General features: G+C 34.7%; 2 protein-coding genes across 5 annotated transcripts; one reads left to right on the forward strand and one right to left on the reverse strand.

Moving 5' to 3' along the window:
- Positions 1-1,986: 1,986 nt before the first annotated feature.
- Positions 1,987-5,602, reverse strand: LOC114170327 (UDP-N-acetylglucosamine transferase subunit ALG14-like). Of its 4 annotated transcripts, XM_028055812.2 has the most exons (7): positions 5,309-5,599; positions 4,797-4,930; positions 3,644-3,858; positions 3,420-3,559; positions 2,625-2,771; positions 2,484-2,543; positions 1,987-2,379 (listed from the first exon to the last, which is right to left on the reverse strand). In XM_028055812.2, exons 2-7 carry the CDS (start codon positions 4,832-4,834, stop codon positions 2,203-2,205), a joined length of 777 nt encoding a protein of 258 aa, XP_027911613.2. In that variant the 5' UTR covers positions 4,835-4,930; positions 5,309-5,599; the 3' UTR covers positions 1,987-2,202. The 4 variants fall into 4 exon arrangements, with proteins under 4 accessions (XP_027911613.2, XP_085525685.1, XP_027911617.2 ...); XM_085669559.1 differs by lacking the exon at positions 4,797-4,930 and having other exon boundaries at positions 3,672-3,853; positions 5,309-5,602; XM_028055816.2 differs by lacking the exon at positions 4,797-4,930 and having other exon boundaries at positions 5,309-5,597.
- A 2,907-nt stretch (positions 5,603-8,509) lies between these two features.
- On the forward strand, positions 8,510-19,628 carry NHL8 (NDR1/HIN1-like 8). The gene is made up of 7 exons (XM_028058287.2): positions 8,510-9,053; positions 9,641-9,715; positions 9,818-10,334; positions 11,876-12,261; positions 13,165-13,400; positions 13,509-13,656; positions 19,170-19,628. The coding sequence occupies exons 1-7, from the start codon at positions 8,592-8,594 to the stop codon at positions 19,296-19,298; spliced, it is 1,953 nt and encodes a 650-aa protein (XP_027914088.2). The 5' UTR covers positions 8,510-8,591; the 3' UTR covers positions 19,299-19,628.
- The last annotated feature ends 1,695 nt before the right edge of the window (positions 19,629-21,323 follow it).

Genomic DNA, 21,323 nt, shown 5'->3' on the forward strand with positions numbered 1-21,323 from the left:
CCATGTTTATCAAGATAAGGTTTTAAACCCAAAAACTTTGACATTGTTAGTTTGAATAGACTTGAGAAGGTTATGATTTGTTTGATTTTTCAGCAAAATTTTTAAAATGATTGTTAAAAACAGAAGTTGAGAATTAGAACCAATAAAATAGCTCTAACTTAGAGCTGATACCATGTTATAAATGAGTTTTAAGCCTAACTCAAACCCACAAAACCAGCTTGTAAGGTGAAGATTGTACCAACTTATATATTATGAATTGTCCTTATTTCTAGTCAATGAAGGACTTCCAATATTATATAGTATCTAGAATCATTTGAACTAGCCATGGTGAACCCATATATCTATATAAACCAACAGGAACTGTCATACGTAGTATCAAACCTACTAAAAGGTGGTTGATGCAGTTTTTCTTAAGCACAGATATCACAAAACAGCTTACAACGTGATTTGTTATATTGAACACGACAAATATTCAAGATTTTCTTTACCGTATCATAGGAGGCATGTCCAAAATGAGAGTTCCAAAAAGACAATGAAGGTTTATCAGAAATTGATTAGAAACATACGTTCCACCTCTAAGAGTTCCTTTAAGAACGATCCGTTTTGTGGCTTGTTTTCCACATAACAACAATGAAAGTGAAATTCAAATAAACCTTCTTATCTCATGCACACTTATAAACACTGATTAAATTCTTTAAAATAGAAGCAACATCTAAAAGATTATTCAAAACCATTTTAGCATTCTTATAAGAATATTTATAAACATCTGAGCCAATATGAGAAATGTTAATACTTGTACCATTACCTAACTTGACAAATTCATTGCCATTGTAAATAGTTTTGGTTGTAAGGTTATTGGAACCATATGTGATGTGATGTGTGGCATCACTGTCAGGATACACAAAGGGTCAATAACAGTGGAGGGAGCTCCCAACAAAGAGGGTGTATCATCATCCATGATGTCTGTACAATACAGTTGAGACTGATTACGACTATTCTGTCATTTTACAAATACATTGGCACATGATTTTTAATATGATTTAAATAACGTCATGAGATAATCAATTAATAAATAAAAGTGCTTTATTATATAAAGTGTTGACAGCACATTAGAGCTCACGACAAAAATGTATTAATAATGTTTTTGATAAACGAAAATGATTTTCTTTCAACCAATGCCCTTAAATACATTTACATTAATTTATTTATTGACATCTTAATTAGTATCCTCATTTTAACGTCAAGATGTGGAAATATCACAATTACATGTCGCCTGTTTTCAATTAACAAGACAAAAGTAAGCCAACTGTTCTCATAAATGTTTTAAAAACGCCACTTGCAGAAGACTATACCATTACCATAGTTTCTAAATGCAGTTCATGAGTGAAGCACATTTGTCCACAGTTTTTGGTAACGTCAGTGACAGTAACCCATTTTATTTTATTTGATAACACACATGGGAGAAACCTAGTAAAAAAAAAAAAAAAAACTACCAGGACAAACACTCAAATATAACGAGCAGTGGAAACTTATAACTCTCGTTACCTTCCTATCAATGTTGATGCTTATAATCATTCTATTGATTGTAGAAGGAGATGGTTTACTAAAGCATGTCCATTACTTTCACGGCTTATTAATATCTTCACTGAAAAAATTTATAGCCGCACCAAAATTATCATATATATAAGCTAAAACAACTGGTTTGCACATTGACCTTGTTTCCATTTTTCGTAGAAAGGTTACATCTGCTTTCAATGAAAGTAGTTGTACCACTTAATTTCTGCATTTGAAGCAACTGCCTAATATGAAAGAGAGAAGACTAATCTACAGTTCAAGAATTCGGCAAAATCCAACCTAAACTTTTCAAATTCCAAAGATGCTTGTTGGGCCAAAAAAATACAGAGATCAAATCATAGTAATATCAATTTATTCTAACGCCGTTACCAAATTCAAGATATATAGGTTCTAGTTAGCAAGAAAAGCACAGGAAACAAATCTTTAGAAGTATAGTGATTAATAGTGAGAAACGGTTTCACATCCCGAAAACTAGATGCATTCCAAATCTCTTCCAATAATCTTAATCTTCTTATCTTTCTTTTTTCCTTTTGAAAAACAAAGAATAACAATCATTTAACCTATAAAAACACTCGGCAAATGCAGAGAAAACTTAAATATAGTACAACTATTAAAGGAACCAGTTGGTTACATTAGCCTACCAACATAGGTAGCTCGGGGATATTGCCGTTGCAGCTGTGGCCACTGAACAAAAAGTTGATCAGCCATCCGGAACTTGTACAGGAGCAAGCCACTCAAGGAGAGCCTTCTCACTCTTGCAATACTCTCAACATAGAAAATTGATGACCATTTGATTCCCACTACCTGCACAAGAGAAGCAGAGCGATTTCAGTAGCATTACAAATTATCAAATGAAGTAGATAAATTCAGTTATGGAAATAATAAAAATTAATGAGGGGAACAAGAACCTTAAATATGAATGCAATTGCACAGAGGGGAATGCAAGTTCCAGGTCCATTACAAAGTATCTGGATAATAGCATACATAATTAGCTCAAATTGTAACAGACTAAAATATGATAACAGAACCAAATCATTTTGGCATAGTACCACTTCAGGTCTAATTTTAATCATTAGCCACAGCGCATGCCCCATTGCAATTAATGTAGTCCAAATTGAGGTTATATATGATTGACCAACTTCCCTACTCCGATATATCTTCATGAACTGGGCAGTCTGTGTGACCCTTGTTGCATTCTGCAGTAAAATTTATTTCTGATCAAAATCTGTAAACCAGCAACAAGCAGAAGTGAAAATACAGACAGTAAGATATATTCTCTATTTTCGGTCCCAAGTCTGCAACTGGAAAAGGTTCGAGAAGAGCTCAATAAAAAAAATGACACCATCAAAATAAATACAGCCATTCAAGTTAATTTATTATTTTTAAAAATTCCATCTAGGTAGCAACTACTTCTTGCGACAATAAGCTATTTGTACAGTCCTAGATACTCGTGAAAAAAGCCTATAAGGGACTGGACAGCATTGCTTTGGGTCTACCTTATTGCAAACAACAGTAGTCACGTTTGTATCCGGCAACAATAATTACTCTCACATTCAATTCTAGAGGAATTCAGCCAATTTACTATCCCCAAAGAAAAAGTTTTATTTCCCTATAACTACCAAATAACAATATATGGCATAATATTTTGAGCACCAATTACTATAGGCATTAACATACATAATTTTGAACCATATATATCAAAAAAAGGGGTATCGTGTTAAAAACTATCCAATTTTATATTGTAGGACGTCCCCTGCCCCCTGCCCAACCTACAAACCAGAGTAAGAAAAGATAAATAGAGATCACTGATAAAAGGTACTTCTTGAGACAGTAAAATATAGAACCTCAGTAGAAAGGGAGTTTTCCAACAACTGAGCTTTTTCAAGACTCATATTATCAGTAGCAGCAGCAATGTAGAATCTTGGATTAAACCTATCTTTCCGTAACACTGCCAATAGATTAAGCATCTCAGCAGTATGACCACCTAAAGCAGATAAAATTATTAATTTGTGGAATTGTCATGGAATGTTTTGATATGGATGGAAAAGAAAGGAAAATAAGGTAAAACCTGATCCTAAAATAATGAGGGTACTGACAGGTTTTGAAGCTCTTTTGCTCAAGGGCCTGCGACTGTGATATATGACATAAAGGAGACGAACCAAAATCAAGGAGACAACAAAAATGGAACTTGAAAAGACAGCAATTGAAGACACACTGCAGCCATTGCATTTGTCCATCGGGGGTAGGTTCAAGATTTCAGTCACAGCTACACTTACATCTTTACTGCAGAATTCAGGAGAAAATCAATGTTGTAGATATAATTAGTGTCATAAGCAATTAAGCTGGAATTTATACTTGCAAGTTGTAGTTACATAAATACATACATGGAAGAAGGGATGCGTTGCTACAACAAACACATCGAAGAAGACTAGATTTTACATAAACCAGTGTAGAAGAGCAGAAACGGAAATACAAATAAATGTGCACACGCACACACAAAGTTATGATGATGATGATCTTGCCAAATCAGATAACCATCCCCCGTAGAAATCCCAGTCACCATGCCATTTCCCAAAATCATTTTGAGAAATCCTTTAACTTAACAATAGTATCCTCATATGGTCATGACATTTAGCAAGATATTTATTTACAACTAACAATTCAACTTTAAAGCCTAATAAATATTATGGCGTATAATGGGGGAAAAAGTCTCCTACTACATCAGTTTCAGGTCAATACTATAGATGGGAAATAGGGGTGGCATTGAAGGCTGCTATCTGAGAAAAATACTCACAAGACCAAAAGCTCCCAAGATCTCAAAATAAACAAAAATAGCCACTTTGAACAGCTTGAGAAGGAATGCTAACAAAATATTAAAGAATGTAAAAACTTGGCCAAATCCCAAAACATTACGTCTGGAAACCAATAACCATATCATGTGGTTTAGTTTTATACCAAACTATTTTTTTACAAAAACAAGTTTGGTGTTTTTCAGAACCAAATTGAGAGTGATTTTAGAAACCAGGAATTGGTTGGTTCAAAGCCAATTTTAAATCTGGTTCAAATACCAACCTGGTTCTGATCTAAAAGCAGTACCAAAGCATGAAACAATAACCTGGTTTTAAACCCAGGGTTTAGGTTCAGAACTAGTTTCAAAATAAGTGTTGGATATTTTTTTTCCCAACAAAACCAATTTTAAATGGAAAAAAGGGAAAATATACCCTGCACAAAAGTTTTGTTGAATCATGAAAGTGTGCATCAGACAGTGTTATCAATGGTGCGATGTGGCAGAGGGCTGACATTTCGCCATATAAACACGCCATTGCAGCCTATGGCGCTGCCATAATGGGCATCCCTTCACAAATTAGAGAATTAATAGTTCCCAACTCTTAGCACATCATAATTGAGAGATTAAATAACTCTATTAATATTAATACTGACTGGTTTTCAGCACAATAATATTTCAAAATCAGATTTCAACGAACAGTGCCAGTGGATGTTTAGGCAAAGTTATTCTAGTGAGTAACACCAATAATAATACACTAAATGAATTCAAATCAAGCAGCAATTCCCAATCTCGGAATTTAAACAATAATACGAAGGGGGTAATTATAAGATTAAGAAGAGTAGTTTACAAAAATAAATTCCAGTAAGAAATAACAGCAGTAAAAATCTATGAACATTTTACTCACACTGTGGTCCAATAGAAAGATTAAGAAAGAACGGATCTTACCGAAGACGATGGTAGTGGGATTTAAGGCGGCGTAGGAACGCCTCTGTTCTCTGGTCTGCTGCTCTTGGTGGCGTTCACCGATTCGATTCGAGGGTCTCTTTTTGGTTACACAAGAGGTAAGTTACCGAATCCGTGTTGAAATTTACTACAAGTTCCACAAAATTTACCAAATGAATCATAAGTATATTTAAGAGGTTATCCTTACAAATAAAATGAAAGAAGAAACTAGATGTTTATTGATATTTGTAAGAGAAACTTCCACTAAGATTCTGAATTTAGTTAAATTATTCCTTATATTCCTTCCCAATGATTCGAAAACCATATATAATGACATTCAGCGTAACTGTGCTGTTTTACCTTTCATAATATTTTCAAACTACAACATAAAATTCATATAAAATATGTCGGTATAACAAAATGCGAGAACTAAAACATAAATAAATTAATAAATAATATAAAGAGAGTTCACATAAATTTAAAAGAATGATTACTCGTATTTGATATATATATATATATATATATATATATATATATATATATATATATATATAATTGAAATTATGTTGTGATAAAGAAAATTAATTTCGTAAAACTAAAGATTTGAAATACTTATCTCTTATAAGTATTTTAAATCTTTAGTTTAACAAAATTAATTTTCTTTATTACAACATAATTTCAATTATATAAAATAAAATTATATATATATATATATATATATATATTTTATTTATGAGAACACTATGCAACTGCCATAACACTAAATTAATATATATATATATATATATATATATATATATATATATATATATATAAATTACGTATAATTTCAATTTATAGATGTTTGGGTCCGGCCAACAAAATTCACTTTTTAAATAGACTTAGTCTGGCACAACGGCTGGATTAAAAAATATATATTGTGCTTAAAAGTTAATTAACTAAACGTTCTCGCCTTTGATAATACGACTTTTTAATTCAAATAGATTTTATTTATATAGTAATAATGTATATTGTTAAAAAATAAAATTGCTTAACAGAAAGATGATATAGCTACAAAAAAAAGTATATTCAGTTATATAAATGCATTGATAAGGCCAGTATTTATAAATCGAGCCTCTTGATGTAGTTGAAAAAAAATAGTAATTATGAAAAAAGAATAGAAAAATGAGATGTATTAAATATATGAACGAATAAGTGTGAGAGACGTCATTACATATAAATAATTGTATAATTATCCTAAATAAAGTAATGTTTTTAAATTTTGGTTAAAATATTTCATTGCTCCTCGTTTTTTTCAAAAATCTCAATTAGGTCCATATTTTTAGAAGTGCATAACCATTAGGTTCATTCCTTTAGTATGGTGGTAACTGTGTTAAAGATGTGTCACGTATCAGCTTTTCATCTTTTTAAATTTTTTATTTTTTTAAATTTTTTATTTTTTTAAAATTATTCATGTCACGTGTCACGTCAATATTATGTCATGTGTCAAGTCAGAAAGGTAACACGTGTCAAAGTCATTGTTTGAATCTCAATTTGGTTCATATATTTGTTATTTTGATTATATTTCAATTCATTTTTTTTAATTTTCAATTTCATCCTATCCAAATTGAGATCAAATTTAACTTTTATATAAATTTCATAATAATATTAAGTTTATTTAAATTTTTATTTTACATTAAACTTTACTTATATTTTGTTTTAAAATTTTAAAATATTTATTTTAACTTGTTACAAAATTGTTTTAAATAATTTATATACAAATGTTAGAGTTGGTTTAAGAGTATTAATTTTATAAATTTAAATATAAAATTTTAAAACAATTTTGTAAAAAGTTAAAATAAATATATTAAAAATTTTAAAATAAATGGACTGAAATGTAATTTAAATAACAAATATGTGGACCAAATTGAGATTCAGACAATGACTTGACACGTGGCACAATATTAACGTGACACGTGGCATGAATAATTAAAAAAAATCAAAAAATTCAAAAAGAAAAAATGAGGAGCTGACACGTGACACACGTCCTTAACACCGTTGCCACCATACTAATGGAATTGACCAAATTGTTACGCATTTTCAAAAATATGGACCTAATTGAGATTAAAAAAAATCTTAGGACCTAATTGAAATTTTTGAACAAAAACATAGACTAATGGAATATTTTAACCTAAAATTTTATTATTGTTCATGTTAGAATCAAGCGTGCCTAAAGGAACGCAAGGGCCAAGATGTTTCCTATGATCCTAGTATATGTTTTGTCTTCTGATGTCTTTCTCTCAATCTGGATAGCACTGCTGCAGCAAAGTTTGAGAGTGTTTGCAAAGACACTTCGAAGCTTAAGTCAGCAAAGACACGAGTAAGTCCATAATAATTAGTGAATCGTAACCGTACCTCGTAAATTGTGACTTATTTATATTACCTAGATATGCCTTATTTGCTAGGCCCAAGATTTACGAGGTTACTCCATTCTAATGTTTCCTTAATTAGCTTATTTACTCTTAATTGCTTCATGATTCTCTACCTAGTTGGACCTTGTATTATGGTGTTTTAGATGAATCGTGTCAAGATGACTTCTACCTATACCAAAATAAACTTAGTTGTGACGATCTATACGACTCTATGTGGGTTGGATCGAGACCATCTCCACCACCCTTATGAGTTGGGCCAAGACAGTGTCTACGTTCCTATTAGTTGGGCCAAGAGAGTGTCTTCCGCCTCCTGTGGGTAGGCATGGCCGAGGTGATTTCTACCACCTCTTGCGGGTTGACCGTATAGACATGACAAAGATGATCTCTACTCTACCACCTCCTGCTGGTTGTCCACATAGACTGGGTCGAGTAAGGCTCGGTCTTTACATGTATAATTACATTTAATTTTTTTTTAAAAGAATTTGAGTAAATTTCAACTTGAACAAATTTAAATTCTTATTTTATTACACAATTTGTTAATATAATTATCATTTATAAACTGCGCTGCTAAAACTGTATTTAGATGGTGACGAAAACGCTAAAAGATTATAATTAATTAATTCGGAAAAAAATGAAAGCCTGGTAAATTAGTTTAGGGCTAAAGCCCAACAGAAAGAAAAGTAAAAAGACGAGACAAAACATATGGCGGCTAGTAATTGCAGGTCAAAAATTACTTTTAGCTGACCTCGCACAAAACAGTTGGAATAATATATCCATGGTGATGGAATTAAGATATTTTATAACTGAGAACAGAATAAGCTGCAAATGCAACGGCATAGTTCATACCACAATAACATTCCTCCAATTGGTTCCCCATGAGAGGGAAACAGCAACGTGGAGCGGAAGACTCGTTCTTCGCTCCAAACGCTTCTGCCGCTCACCACAATTTGGGCTCACCAAACCACCGCAGGCCCGCACGTAGGAACCGAGGCCCACACCAACCGAACTTGAAATACCGTGTCGTGAACAAGCCTGCTGCGGTTTCTTCCTTCAACTCTCATTCCGTTGAGGATGTCAACGAGGACGTAACTGTCGCATCTCTAAATCACCATGGCGAGGACGCGGGCGGTACCTCCGAGCTCAACACCGTTGACGGCACCGATCGCGTGGTTTGTTCCAGCAAGGTCGAGGAAGGAGGCGGCGATAATGATGATGATGACGACGGTGATGATGATGACGATATTCAGACCAGGCTTGATAAGCTGCTCTGTAAAATTGAGGAACCTGATTTGTCCGAAGAGCAGATCAGAATCAATGATCAATTGCAACAAGATGAGGTAGAGATAACGCTGTAGGAATTAAATCTTCGATCGCTTGGTTACTGTTTTTTTTTTTTTTGACATTATTGGTTTGGGCAAAACGATCGGAATTAATGTTTTATTCTCGGGACAAAACTTAGAGCTTCTTAGGTACTTTTGGTAATGTTCTCCTATAGAAATTGTAGTTACACCTCTATTTGCATTGGAGTTGAGAGAAAAACTTGGAATAACTTTTTAGGTGCTTCTAATAATGTTCTACAATTAGAATTGTAGTTGCACCTCTATTCGCATTGAGTTAGGACAACGCTACACAACTTCTTAGGATCTTTTAGTAATGCTCTCTATTTTCAGTTTATTTCGGTAATTATGAATTTATGATAATTATTAATGTGAACTTTTATCGCGATGAAACTTTAATTTGATTGGAGAACAACACCAGAAACACCTCAGAAGCTGCAAGTAAGTTTGCTTTTAATGTCAACACAGGTTGCCAGTTAAAACTCAATTCTCCCTGAACAGCAAAAAATACGGCTAAGAACTTCATTGAGTTTGGATGTATTGATTTGAAGCAGAATTAACATGGCATGTGATATCTAATGTTGCAGATACTTGTGGTGGAGTCAATTTATGGAGAAAATGTTTTCGGCCTTGAGAGATGGAAAGGCTTGCGTTGTTTTCAGGTCTTGCTAAAAGCCTAATTATTCAGCTATGGCTATGTTTCATTACAATGCAAATTTTCTGAAACCTAATACTGACTCTCGTTTCCTTTTGCCCTCCCTCAGATACATATACACATTGATGTTTTGGGTGAAATAGCCATCACTGCTAAGTTGAACTCTTTTAATCAACTTGAGACTGTAAACAGCAGTTCAGATGAATTCTTATACACTTTCAAAGTCCAATATCTTCCACCGGTTGTTTTGACATGTTTATTACCTAAGTCTTACCCTAGCCACCAACCACCTATATTTACACTCTCTGTTAAGTGGTTGGAACCTGCGAAGATTCTGAGACTGTGTTCCAAGTTGGATTCAATATGGGCTGAACAACAAGGGCAGGAAGTAATTTACCCTTGGGTAGAATGGTTGCATGGTTCTTCTCTTTCTCATCTGGGATTTGATGAAGAAATCACACTTGGGCCTTATGGCATGAATGTTGTCCGGGATGAGCACGTTGTTTCAGGAGCTGAATGCATTGATATTGATATTCCTTTTTTACGAAATTACAATGATAAGAGACACAATGAGAACTTCCTCAAAGAATTACATCAATGTAACATTTGCTTTGGTGAATATGCAGGTAATTTCCTATTTATGCCTGACTTAGTGCTTTACAAAGATGCAACTAATTTTGAATTTCATCTTATTCTATCACATGTCACATTAGAGTTACCTTCTCTTGTTGAGACCTGAAACTGTATGTCTGATCATCGCCATTCATAAACAGTTTCTTTGAACTTCATTGGTGGTGAATCATTAACAGTTCAATTAATTTTAATAATTGGAGCTCTGTTACTTAGCAGATCACCTATGAAGCACTCATAAAATGAGTATTGGGTACAACACGTATCCAATAGCGGTTCTTCTCATCTTGACAAATATAGGATATGATGTGTTTAACTACTTTAAAGTATATATTTATGCATGTGTATAATTCACAAAACACAAAATAAATGTTATTGTAATTGAAAAAAATTATATTAAAATTGAAAATTATTACTACTATTATTCAGCTTGAACATACGAAATACACTGAACTCAAATGTATATATGAACTGGGAATAATAAATAAATGAAGAGTTCTCCGTATTGAATACAAACACCCCTTTAAAAAATTTTCTGTACTGTACGGCTTCAAATAATTTCATTTGCTCACCATTTAATGAAAAATTAAAAGTGACATTTGACTTATATAAGCATGGTTTATCTATTTCTTGTAACTCTTTTATTTTTATTTTATGGGTGATGCATTTTTCTAGTGACTATTAGACTTTAAAAGTGTTATGCTTTTATGTTTTTTTTTTTTTTTTTTTTTTTAAAATGTTTTGATGTTGTGTATCTGTTTTTGTGTAATTATTTTATTTTGATTTTAAAACTGTTGCAGTTTTGTTTTGTTTTGGTTTCAAAACATTGTGGGTGAGTACGTGTTGTGATGGTGCACATGTCCAGTTGTGAAGAGGATATGGAATGCAGATGACATGACAGAATATGTTTTATCAAAGTATCGAAACGCATGTGTCAAATACCTATGCAACACAAAAAATGTTGAGTCCACCAACTTGTTGGTGCAACATAGCAGCCCATCAATATATAAGTTTTATTTGGTGATTTTAGTGGCCAAAAGGAATTTGGCTTATACCATCCAACCATTCACATATCTGACTAACCTTATGTTGTAGTAGGCTCATCGAAATGGTTAATTTTGTTAGAAGAAATCCTTTGTTTGACTTCTTTTCATCATAATCCAGTTCATGGCTTCATGCTATTTCAATTCTGACTTCAATCCCTTTACTGTATTTGGCTCTTTCCTCTGATAGAAAACTGGATCTTACTCCTTGTCTTCTCTATAATTTTTTTCCCCAACTTATGGACTTCCGTAGTTTTTTATGTGGAAAAACTAGTGCTGTATCACATCACTGCTTGAGCCAATGCATTTCTACTTCTTCCTATTGACAGCAAGGATAATATCATCTGCATTGTTGGCTTCTAATTTCTGAAGACTTTTTCAGTCCAGTGTGCTTTATTATTTATATGCACGACTTGGGTCTAATTTTTTCAATGTTTGGTCTAATAGAGTTAATATTGAACATAGTTCTTATGTCTGCCCCCTTTACCTATCAGGTTCCGAGTTTATCCGGTTGCCATGTATGCATTTCTTTTGCCTCAAATGCTTGAAGACCTTTGCCCAGATACATGTAAAGGAAGGAACTGTTAGTAATCTTCAATGTCCTGAAGCAAAATGTACAGTCATGATTCCACCTGGCCTTTTAAAACACTTGCTAGATGACAGAGATTATGAGCGCTGGGAATCAATGATGTTGGAAAAAACACTTGCATCAATGTCTGATGTTGTTTATTGTCCAAGATGTGAAACCCCCTGTATAGAGGATGAAGACCAGCATGCTCAATGCCCAAAATGTTATTTTAGTTTTTGTACCCTTTGCAGGGAACGACGTCACGTTGGCATAGCATGCATGAGTCTAGATATGAAGCTTCAGATTTTGCAGGTATGTTATTTGGATCCAAAATTGGATGAATGGTTTAGTTGTCAATTATTGTCATAGACTCACATCTATGAAATTTCTTTTTTGGTGAATACATAGTGGTATATACTCTTATAACCAGCATCTACTTATATTTTAAAGGCTTATTATTGCATTAAAATGTAGTTGAATGGTGATGAGATTTTTTGAACTTGATCTACTTTTGAGAACTATTATACTAATCTTAGATTGACGAAAGTCAGTGTCAATAAAAATTATTGAGTGGAGTAAGTATAATGATATTCACTCTTACTCCTGTAGTAAATAGTCCATTGGCTCCACCCATTTCTTTATCCTTTTTTCCCATCCGCATGAGCCCAAGAGAGCAGGGAGAGATAGAGAAAACTAATAAGGGAGATTGATTGAAAATGAGGGTGATACAAAATTATGTGTGATACGAGTTATATTTATAGAGCTTATTGTCAAATATTATGTGAGGGATAATATCAAATGAAATACAATTAAATCATGGATAAGAGATACAAATACAATGGTGATGCTGTAATCAAATTGGCAAATTACAAATCCCAAGCATGGGAGTAATAAACATACTATCGTAGGCAAAATAATTTACAGAGCTTATCGACAAATGTGATGGATAAATCAAATGAAACACAATCAAATCATGGGTAAAAGATACAGATACAATATACCGAATCAAATTGGAAAATTACAAATCCCTGGGTGGGAGTAATCAACAATACTATCACGAGCAATATATGTTGCTAGTTTCTATTGCTCTTGATTGTCAAAAGAGCATGTATTTTGAGTCGTGTCTTTCTATTTTATTATCCTTCATCTTGATTTTTGGCTGTAATTTTTAACCAAAAAGTGGCTTCCAGTTTTCTGATTTTCGTCTTACTTTAGGACCGTCAAAATTCATCCCATTTAAAGGAAGATCAAAAGCGTAGAGAACGTGAAAAGATTAATGAAATGCTCAGTATGAAAGAAATTCATCGTGATTCCAAGCTATGCCCTTCTTGTGACATGGCAATTTCTCGAACTGAAGGTTGTAACAAGATGAAATGTGGTAATTGTGAACAATACTTTTGTTACCGCTGCAACAAGGCAATTGATCCATTAGATCCTTATGGACATTTCAGGTATTTGGCTTTTTAAAAGTAATACACTGCCAAAATCTTTTGCATGATTTGCATCTGCCTAAATTCAAATTACATAATTCTTATGGGACTCTATTTCATTCTTTCAAGGGATGGTTCATGTGAGCTGTTCCCACGAGAAATGGTTGAGTCCTGGCAAGAGCGAATAAATGATCGCCAGGTAGTAGGACAGTTACACGCTGAGCTTTTTCCTCAACGAGGCTTGACATGTCCTAATTGTCGTCAATTTAATGCAAAGGTGAGCAAAGTTTTCTGTTTGTTTCTTGCTAAAATATTTCATGGAAGTGTCTATTTGAATGACTGAGAATTGTTGAGTTACTGAAATAATGAATTCTATGCAAGGATTGTGATTATGGATTTGGTTAGCCTGCGATACAGCTGAGAGGAACTCTATTTTATTATCAACCACAGAAATGACCTTCCAGTTTTTTGTGTATTATATTTTGACATCCTCGTACATTATCTTGAACTTGAATATGCTTATGTTTGCCGCCATTTGCACTGCATCTGCTGTTACTTAGAAATCATTCAAGGATTTTCCTATTCTCATTGTATGTCTTTTGCATCTCCAAGCAATACCTTTTGTGAGGTAATGTTTCAACTTACGAACTCGTACAACATGACCAAAAATGATGCAACAGTCACTGAGGACGAGAATGGGCCAATTGAAGCTGTCAGCACTAGGCCCAAAAGACGTATTATGAGGCCATCAAATTGGGAGGATTACGTGCATTGAGAGAGTTAAATTGTTATTTTGTCTTTTATGAAATAGGAATCTTTTCTGTTACATGGTTACCGTGATATGCGGAAACCATTATGCATGCAATAAAAGCAGTGTAATGAACCTTTGAATGAGAGGAATATTTTTACATTGGAATTCTCTTTTCTCTCTGGAGGCCTGGTACCTCGAATACCAGATTTCTTTCCCTTTTGCTATCATTTGGTGCTTTCAATGACGACACCTCAGCCTTCTGCCCTCGACCTATTGATTGAGCAAGTCTCACGTTTGACCACGCGCATTGACGGCCTTTCTTCGGAGGTTGCGTCTCTTCAAAACAAACTAACCCCCCACGCATCGTTTTCGAAGCAAACCCCTAAAGTTCGGTTGGACTGCCCTCGTTTTGATGGTTCCAATGCCTTCGATTGGATTTTTTCGGCCACTCGTTTTTTCGACTATCATCAAATTCCAGACCTCGAGCGTCTCCAGATCGTTTCCTTTTACATGGATGGTCCCGCCCTTAGTTGGTTTCAGTGGTTGGAGCGGAATCACCTCCTTCGTTCTTGGCCAGATTTCTTACAGTCTCTTGAAACGCGCTTTGCCCCATCGCGCTTTCACAATGTTAAGGGGCGTCTTTGTAAGCTTACTCAAACTGGGTCAGTTTTGCAGTATCTAAACGACTTTGAAGGACTGGCAAACAGGATCATGGATGTTCCCCCTTCGTTTCTTCTTGAGTGCTTCATTTCTGGACTTCGTCCGGACATTCAACGTGAGGTTCTCGCATTCCAACCGGTGTCTTTTTCGGAAGCGGCGGAGTTGGCCAAACTTCAGGAGGATAAATTCAATTCCATGGTACCTCCTCCTCGGAATCCCACTGTATCGGTGTCTCGTCCCCTGTCGACGTCTCGTCCCTTACCGCCGTCTCAACAACCACCTTTGCTTTCCCAATCGGTTACGCCAGCTATCCCATTTAAACGTTTGTCAGCTACGGAAATGCAGAATCGACGTGATCGTGGTTTATGTTACAACTGTGATGAAAAATACAGTCCTGGTCACCGTTGCAAATCTCGTTTTTTCCTTCTAGTGCATGACGATGAAGAGACGATACCTCCTGATTCCCCTGTAACCGAAAATATTGTTTCACCTCTACCTGACTCCGTTCAGTTAAGTCTAAATGCATTGTCGGGTCATTTTAACTCGAAAATGTTTCGTGTTACTGGACAAATCTTAGAGCATTCTGTTCGTGTTTTGATTGACAGCGGAAGTTCTCATAATTTCCTTCAGTCTAAGCGCGCCCATGCATTGGGTCTTCCTTGCAGTACCACCACCCCACTGTCAGTAATGGTTGGTAATGGCCATGCTCTAACTTGCTCTCAGGTGTGCACCCAAGTTCCGCTCGTAATCCAGGATCATGCCTTTTTGGTTGATTTTCATTTAATTGATCTCTGTGGACCTGAAGCCGTGCTTGGGGTACAATGGCTTCGCAGTTTGGGTCCTGTTTTAACGGACTATGAGAAGCTTACGATGCAGTTTATGTGGTCCGGCCAAATGGTCAAATTGATAGGTGATATTAATACAACATCTATACCCATTTCGGTTCATCATTTACGTCGATTGTCCCAATGGGGGCAGATTGCCGAATGTTTTCATCTCACTATGCTACCCATCGTGCCTTCCTCGGTTGAGCTGTTTTGTGTGATACCCACTGATAATATGGAATTATCTGATTTACTGCAACGTTTCCAGTTCTTATTTGAGGAGCCTTCAACCTTACCTCCGGAGCGTCCTACTGATCATGCTATTACTTTGTTGCCTAATTCTGCTCCTGTTAAAGTTCGTCCATATCGTTACCCTTATTCGCAAAAACAAGAAATTGAAGCTCAAGTGGCTCGCATGCTTGCTTCAGGGGAGATTCAACCTAGTACTAGTGCTTTCTCATCTCCTGTCCTCTTGGTTAAAAAGAAAGATAACACTTGGCGGTTCTGTGTGGACTATCGTGCCTTGAACGCTATCACGGTTCCTGATAATTTTCCTATACCGACCATTGATGAATTATTGGATGAATTGGGTGCTGCCATTTGGTTTTCCAAACTGGATTTATTGCAAGGTTATCACCAGATTCGGATGAAGCCAGAGGACATTCATAAGACCGCTTTTCGCACTCATGATGGACATTTTGAGTTTCGAGTTTTACCTTTCGGTCTTTCGAATGCGCCTGCCACATTTCAGGCCACCATGAACGCCTTATTCAGACCTCATCTCCGCAAGTTCATCATCGTGTTTTTCGATGACATACTTATCTATAGCACGACGTGGGAGGATCACTTATTGCATTTGCAAATCACTTTTGAATTGTTAAGTGCTAACCAATTTTACTTGAAATTGTCCAAATGTTCATTTGCTTTACAACAGGTGGAATATCTGGGACATGTGGTAAGTGCTGGATCAATGGGACCTGATACTGCCAAAATTAAGGTCATGTTGCAATGGCCACCCCCTACTTCTGTGCGGACATTAAAAGGCTTCTTGGGTCTAACGGGGTTTTATCGCAAATTCATTCGGGGCTATGCTTCCTTGGCTGGACCCCTCACAGATTTGCTTCGAAAGGATGCTTTTCATTGGTCTCCAGAGGCACAAACCGCTTTTGACAAACTCAAGCAGGTGATGTCCACAACCCCAGTCTTGGCATTACCGAATTTTTCAAAACCTTTTGTTATTCAATCAGATGCTTCAGGCATTGCCATGGGTGCGGTTCTCTCTCAAGATCAACGGTCAATTGCTTTCTTTAGTAAAAAGTTCTGTTCCAGGATGATGCAAGCATCCACCTACTTACGTGAATTGCACGCCATAGTTGCAGCCATTAAAAAGTGGCGTCAATATTTATTGGGGCACTTTTTCATCATTCAAACAGATCACAAACCTCTTAAAGAATTATTGACTCAGACCATCCAGACTCCGGAGCAGCAATTCTATGAGTAAACTCCTTGGATATAATTACACGATTCAGTATCGTGCTGGCCATTCTAATGTGGTTGCTGATGCCCTTTCTCGCATCTCTGAGGAAGACAACTCTGGCCATTACTATGTGCTCACTATTCCTCACTTCCAATTTTTGGATGAATCGCGCACCACTTTACAACGTGATCACTCTTACACTCAGCTTTTGAATGGTATCAATCAAAATCCTATTGCGTTCTCTGATTATACATTGCAGGATGGATTAATTTTGTATAAAAATCGCATTTGGCTGCCTTCTACGTCTCCTTTTCGTGAGATTCTCATGCAAGAATTTCATGCAACCCCTTTGGGTGGACACTTGGGTATTGTTAAGACACTCCATCGGTTGCAAGAAAATTTTTTTTGGCCTTCTATGACTAAGGATGTGAAAACCTTCATTCGTCAATGTGTGGTGTGTCAACAGATTAAATATGTGCCTCAGAAACCTGCTGGGTTACTTCAGCCTCTTCCGCTGCCGCATCGTGTTTGGGAAGATTTGGCCATGGACTTTATTACTGGTTTACCACCGTCACATGGGTACACTTCCATTTTTGTGGTTGTTGATCGTTTCTCCAAAGCCGCCCATTTTGCCATGCTTCCTACTCAGTTCTCAGCCTATCAAGTGGCTATGCTTTTCTTTGACGTAGTTGGCAAACTCCACGGCATGCCCAAAAGTATTGTTTCCGATCGTGACCCTTTATTTCTGAGCAAATTTTGGCAAGAGTTATTCAAAGCCAGTGGCACACAATTGCGAATGTCTTCTGCTTACCACCCACAGACCGACGGACAGACGGAGGTTCTTAATTGCACTCTTGAACAATATTTACGTGCTTTTTGTCATGCCCAGCCATCAAAATGGAGTCAATACATCCCTTGGGCTGAATGGTGTTACAACACTACTATTCATTCGGCTACGGGTTACACCCCATTTGAAGTTGTATACGGTCGTTCTCCCCCTTCCTTGCCAGGGTATATTTTGGGTCACTCTCAAGTTGAAGCTGTTGATCACTTGCTTAGCTCACGGGACCACATTTTGTCTCGCTTACGTCAAAATTTGCAGAAAGCTCAAGATCGAATGAAGGCAATGGCGGATGCTCACCGTCGTGATGTTCAGTATGAGGTAGGTACGTGGGTTTACGTCAAACTCCGCCCATATCGCCAAACTTCGCTTAAGGATAAAACCCCACAAAAACTTGCCAAACGCTATTTTGGTCCATTTCAAATTCTCAGTCGGATTGGCCCAGTGGCCTATCGTTTAGATCTTCCGGACACTTCAAAAATTCACCCGGTATTTCACTGCTCTGTTTTGAAAGCTCACAGTGGTTCTCCTCCTCAGGAACCAGGAACACTACCATTGGGTACTTATAATAATGGACCCTTACTTAATCCATTAGTTATTTTAGACACCCGTGAAACCACTGCAAATGATTCACCTCAACTAGAAGTTCTGGTGCAATGGCAAGGACTCTCTCCCGAGGAAGCTACGTGGGAACCTTGGGGTGATATCAAACGTACTTTCAACCTTGAGGACAAGGTTCTTTTGCCTGACGTGACGAATGATGCAACAGTCACTGAGGACGAGAATGGGCCAATTGAAGCTGTCAGCACTAGGCCCAAAAGACGTATTATGAGGCCATCAAATTGGGAGGATTACGTGCATTGAGAGAGTTAAATTGTTATTTTGTCTTTTATGAAATATGAATCTTTTCTGTTACATGGTTACCGTGATATGCGGAAACCATTATGCATGCAATAAAAGCAGTGTAATGAACCTTTGAATGAGAGGAATATTTTTACATTGGAATTCTCTTTTCTCTCTGGAGGCCTGGTACCTCGAATACCAGATTTCTTTCCCTTTTGCTATCAAAAAACCTGTTACGACTAGTAGTGAATTGGTTAAAGGAGGGGCTATTCCAGGGCAAACTACTCATTTCAGGGTCTTAACAGTCGAAGAGTCCCTATTCGTTGTGGTTGGAAGATTGTTTATTTGTCATCACTAATTACTTTCTCCATTGCCATTTTGAATTTAAAAACAGATTGGAAATAATAATCACTTGTTTTGCTGGGCATGCCAAAGCCACTACTGCTACTTGTGCAAAGAGATTGTGAGGCGCGGCACCAAGCATTATGGACCCAAGGGCTGCAAACAGCATTCCGAGGGATAGTACAAGCATAACACCTGAGAATTTTATTTATTTTTCGGTTATTTTTGGCACTGGGAAATGCCACAGGTTCAATAGGTTTTTTCAGACTGATGAAGCCTCCTTGATTAAATGCAAAGGTCAAAACCATCTGCAGTGAGTTCAATTCTATTTTGCAGCACAATAAAGTAGAGACTGGATGTATTTCAGTATCGTACATTTTTGTTTCTGTAAGAGAAAAAATGTAATACGGCATTTTTTGGTGTTTTTTATTTGGAACAGAAAAGTCCTCTACATCAAAATACATGCTTTTTTTTGTGAGTAAATACCACAACTTCATGTAATTCTGTTATATGTATTGAAAGTTTTACATATCAAACTTATATGGCACACATTAATTTTGAAAACTCCACTTTTTTTTAAATATTGTAAAAATGAGATACTAGACAGGAAAACAGGCACCTTCCTATCAGGTCAGGTCTACATAATTAAATTTAAATTTTTATCTCCACTATCCATGTTTTGTAAATTTTTCACGGTTGACTGATCACGTTATTGTATTTATTTACAATGTTATCTTGAAGCATACATTTTATGTGTTAAGATATTAATTATATATTCACGTAATACATAATAAATTAGAAAAAAAAATGAGAAGGTAGTTAAATGTATAATTTTATGTTTGTTAATTAATTATTTTATAATGTAAATATTTTTAATTATTATAATAATTAATTTATATCGACAAATAAAGGTAAAATAATATATAAAAAGGATGACACAGTATTATTATTTGAGTTTGAAGTTTGAAGTTATCGCTGTAAAAGACTCTCATACTCATAAATTTTATAAGTTTTTTGTGATTAGTTTTATTAAAAAATATTTTGAATAGTTGATAGTGTAAATTTTTACCTTGTAATATCTTGTGCAAATTGGATAAATCTAAAATTAAACCTATTTTTTATTCTTATGTTTAACTCAATCTTTGTATTTTAAGTGAAATTCTGTTCTATCCATATATTTTATCTCATTCCTCTCTCTTTATATATGACAAAGTGCTGGAATTAAAATACTCTTTTTTTATTACCACATTATTTTAAGAAAATGTAATCATTTTAGCTATTATTTCTTTGTGTTATTGTGAATATTAAAGATTGTTAATTCCTAAAGAAAAGAAAATCACTGGTACAAGCGACGAATATTCAACAAGCACTCTAGTCTCTTAAACCTAATTTAAAATTATAATACATGTGAGTTTTATTAAGTACATAACTATATAATTTTTAATAAATTTTAACTACAAAAATAATATGTTATATTTTTATTTATAAATTTTACTACTAGTAGAAAAGTGCGCTAAAGTATTAACACTTTTCATTGAAGTAATAGAAAACAAATTAGTCAAATAATGTAAAATATAATTAAGATATAATTAATTATAATCATTCAAAAAGTCTTTTATTTAAATACTTTTGCTCCTGTGCTATGAATCATAATACCTTCAAATTAAACATTTGGTTATTCATTGATTTTTTTTTTTCATTTATTAAAATAAAAGGTAATTTAGAAAATAATTCTACTTTTAAATAATTAGCAAAAACATAGATATTGTCGCACTTATAATTTACATTTTTTTAATTTTTATAAAAATTTAAATTAAGATCAATAAAATAAAGAATATATAATTAATTTTTAAAATAATTATTAAAAATAATAAAAAAATTAAAAATAACAATTAAAAAGAGTTTTTTAATTAACTATTAAAGATAAATTATTTATAAAATAATAATTAAAAATAAAAGTGAAAATAGGACAAAAAAATATATTTTCTCTATATATTTTATTCTAGATATTACAAATAAAATAAAATAAAATTGTATTCCTAATTATTCTTTACAAACCTAAAATCAAAAATATGAATATACATGTATTATTATTTATTTTCATTTTCTGTTATACTTATTATTAATAAATAAACTATTCATAATAATAAATAAAATTATTATTTTTTATTTCTCTCTTTCTAACCATACATCTCTTTCCCCTTTT

The sequence above is a fragment of the Vigna unguiculata genome, chromosome 2, assembly GCF_037176805.1.
Source record: "Vigna unguiculata cultivar grain cowpea cultivar isolate G323 ecotype 2 chromosome 2, ASM3717680v1, whole genome shotgun sequence".
Classification (NCBI taxonomy): Eukaryota; Viridiplantae; Streptophyta; class Magnoliopsida; order Fabales; family Fabaceae; genus Vigna; species Vigna unguiculata.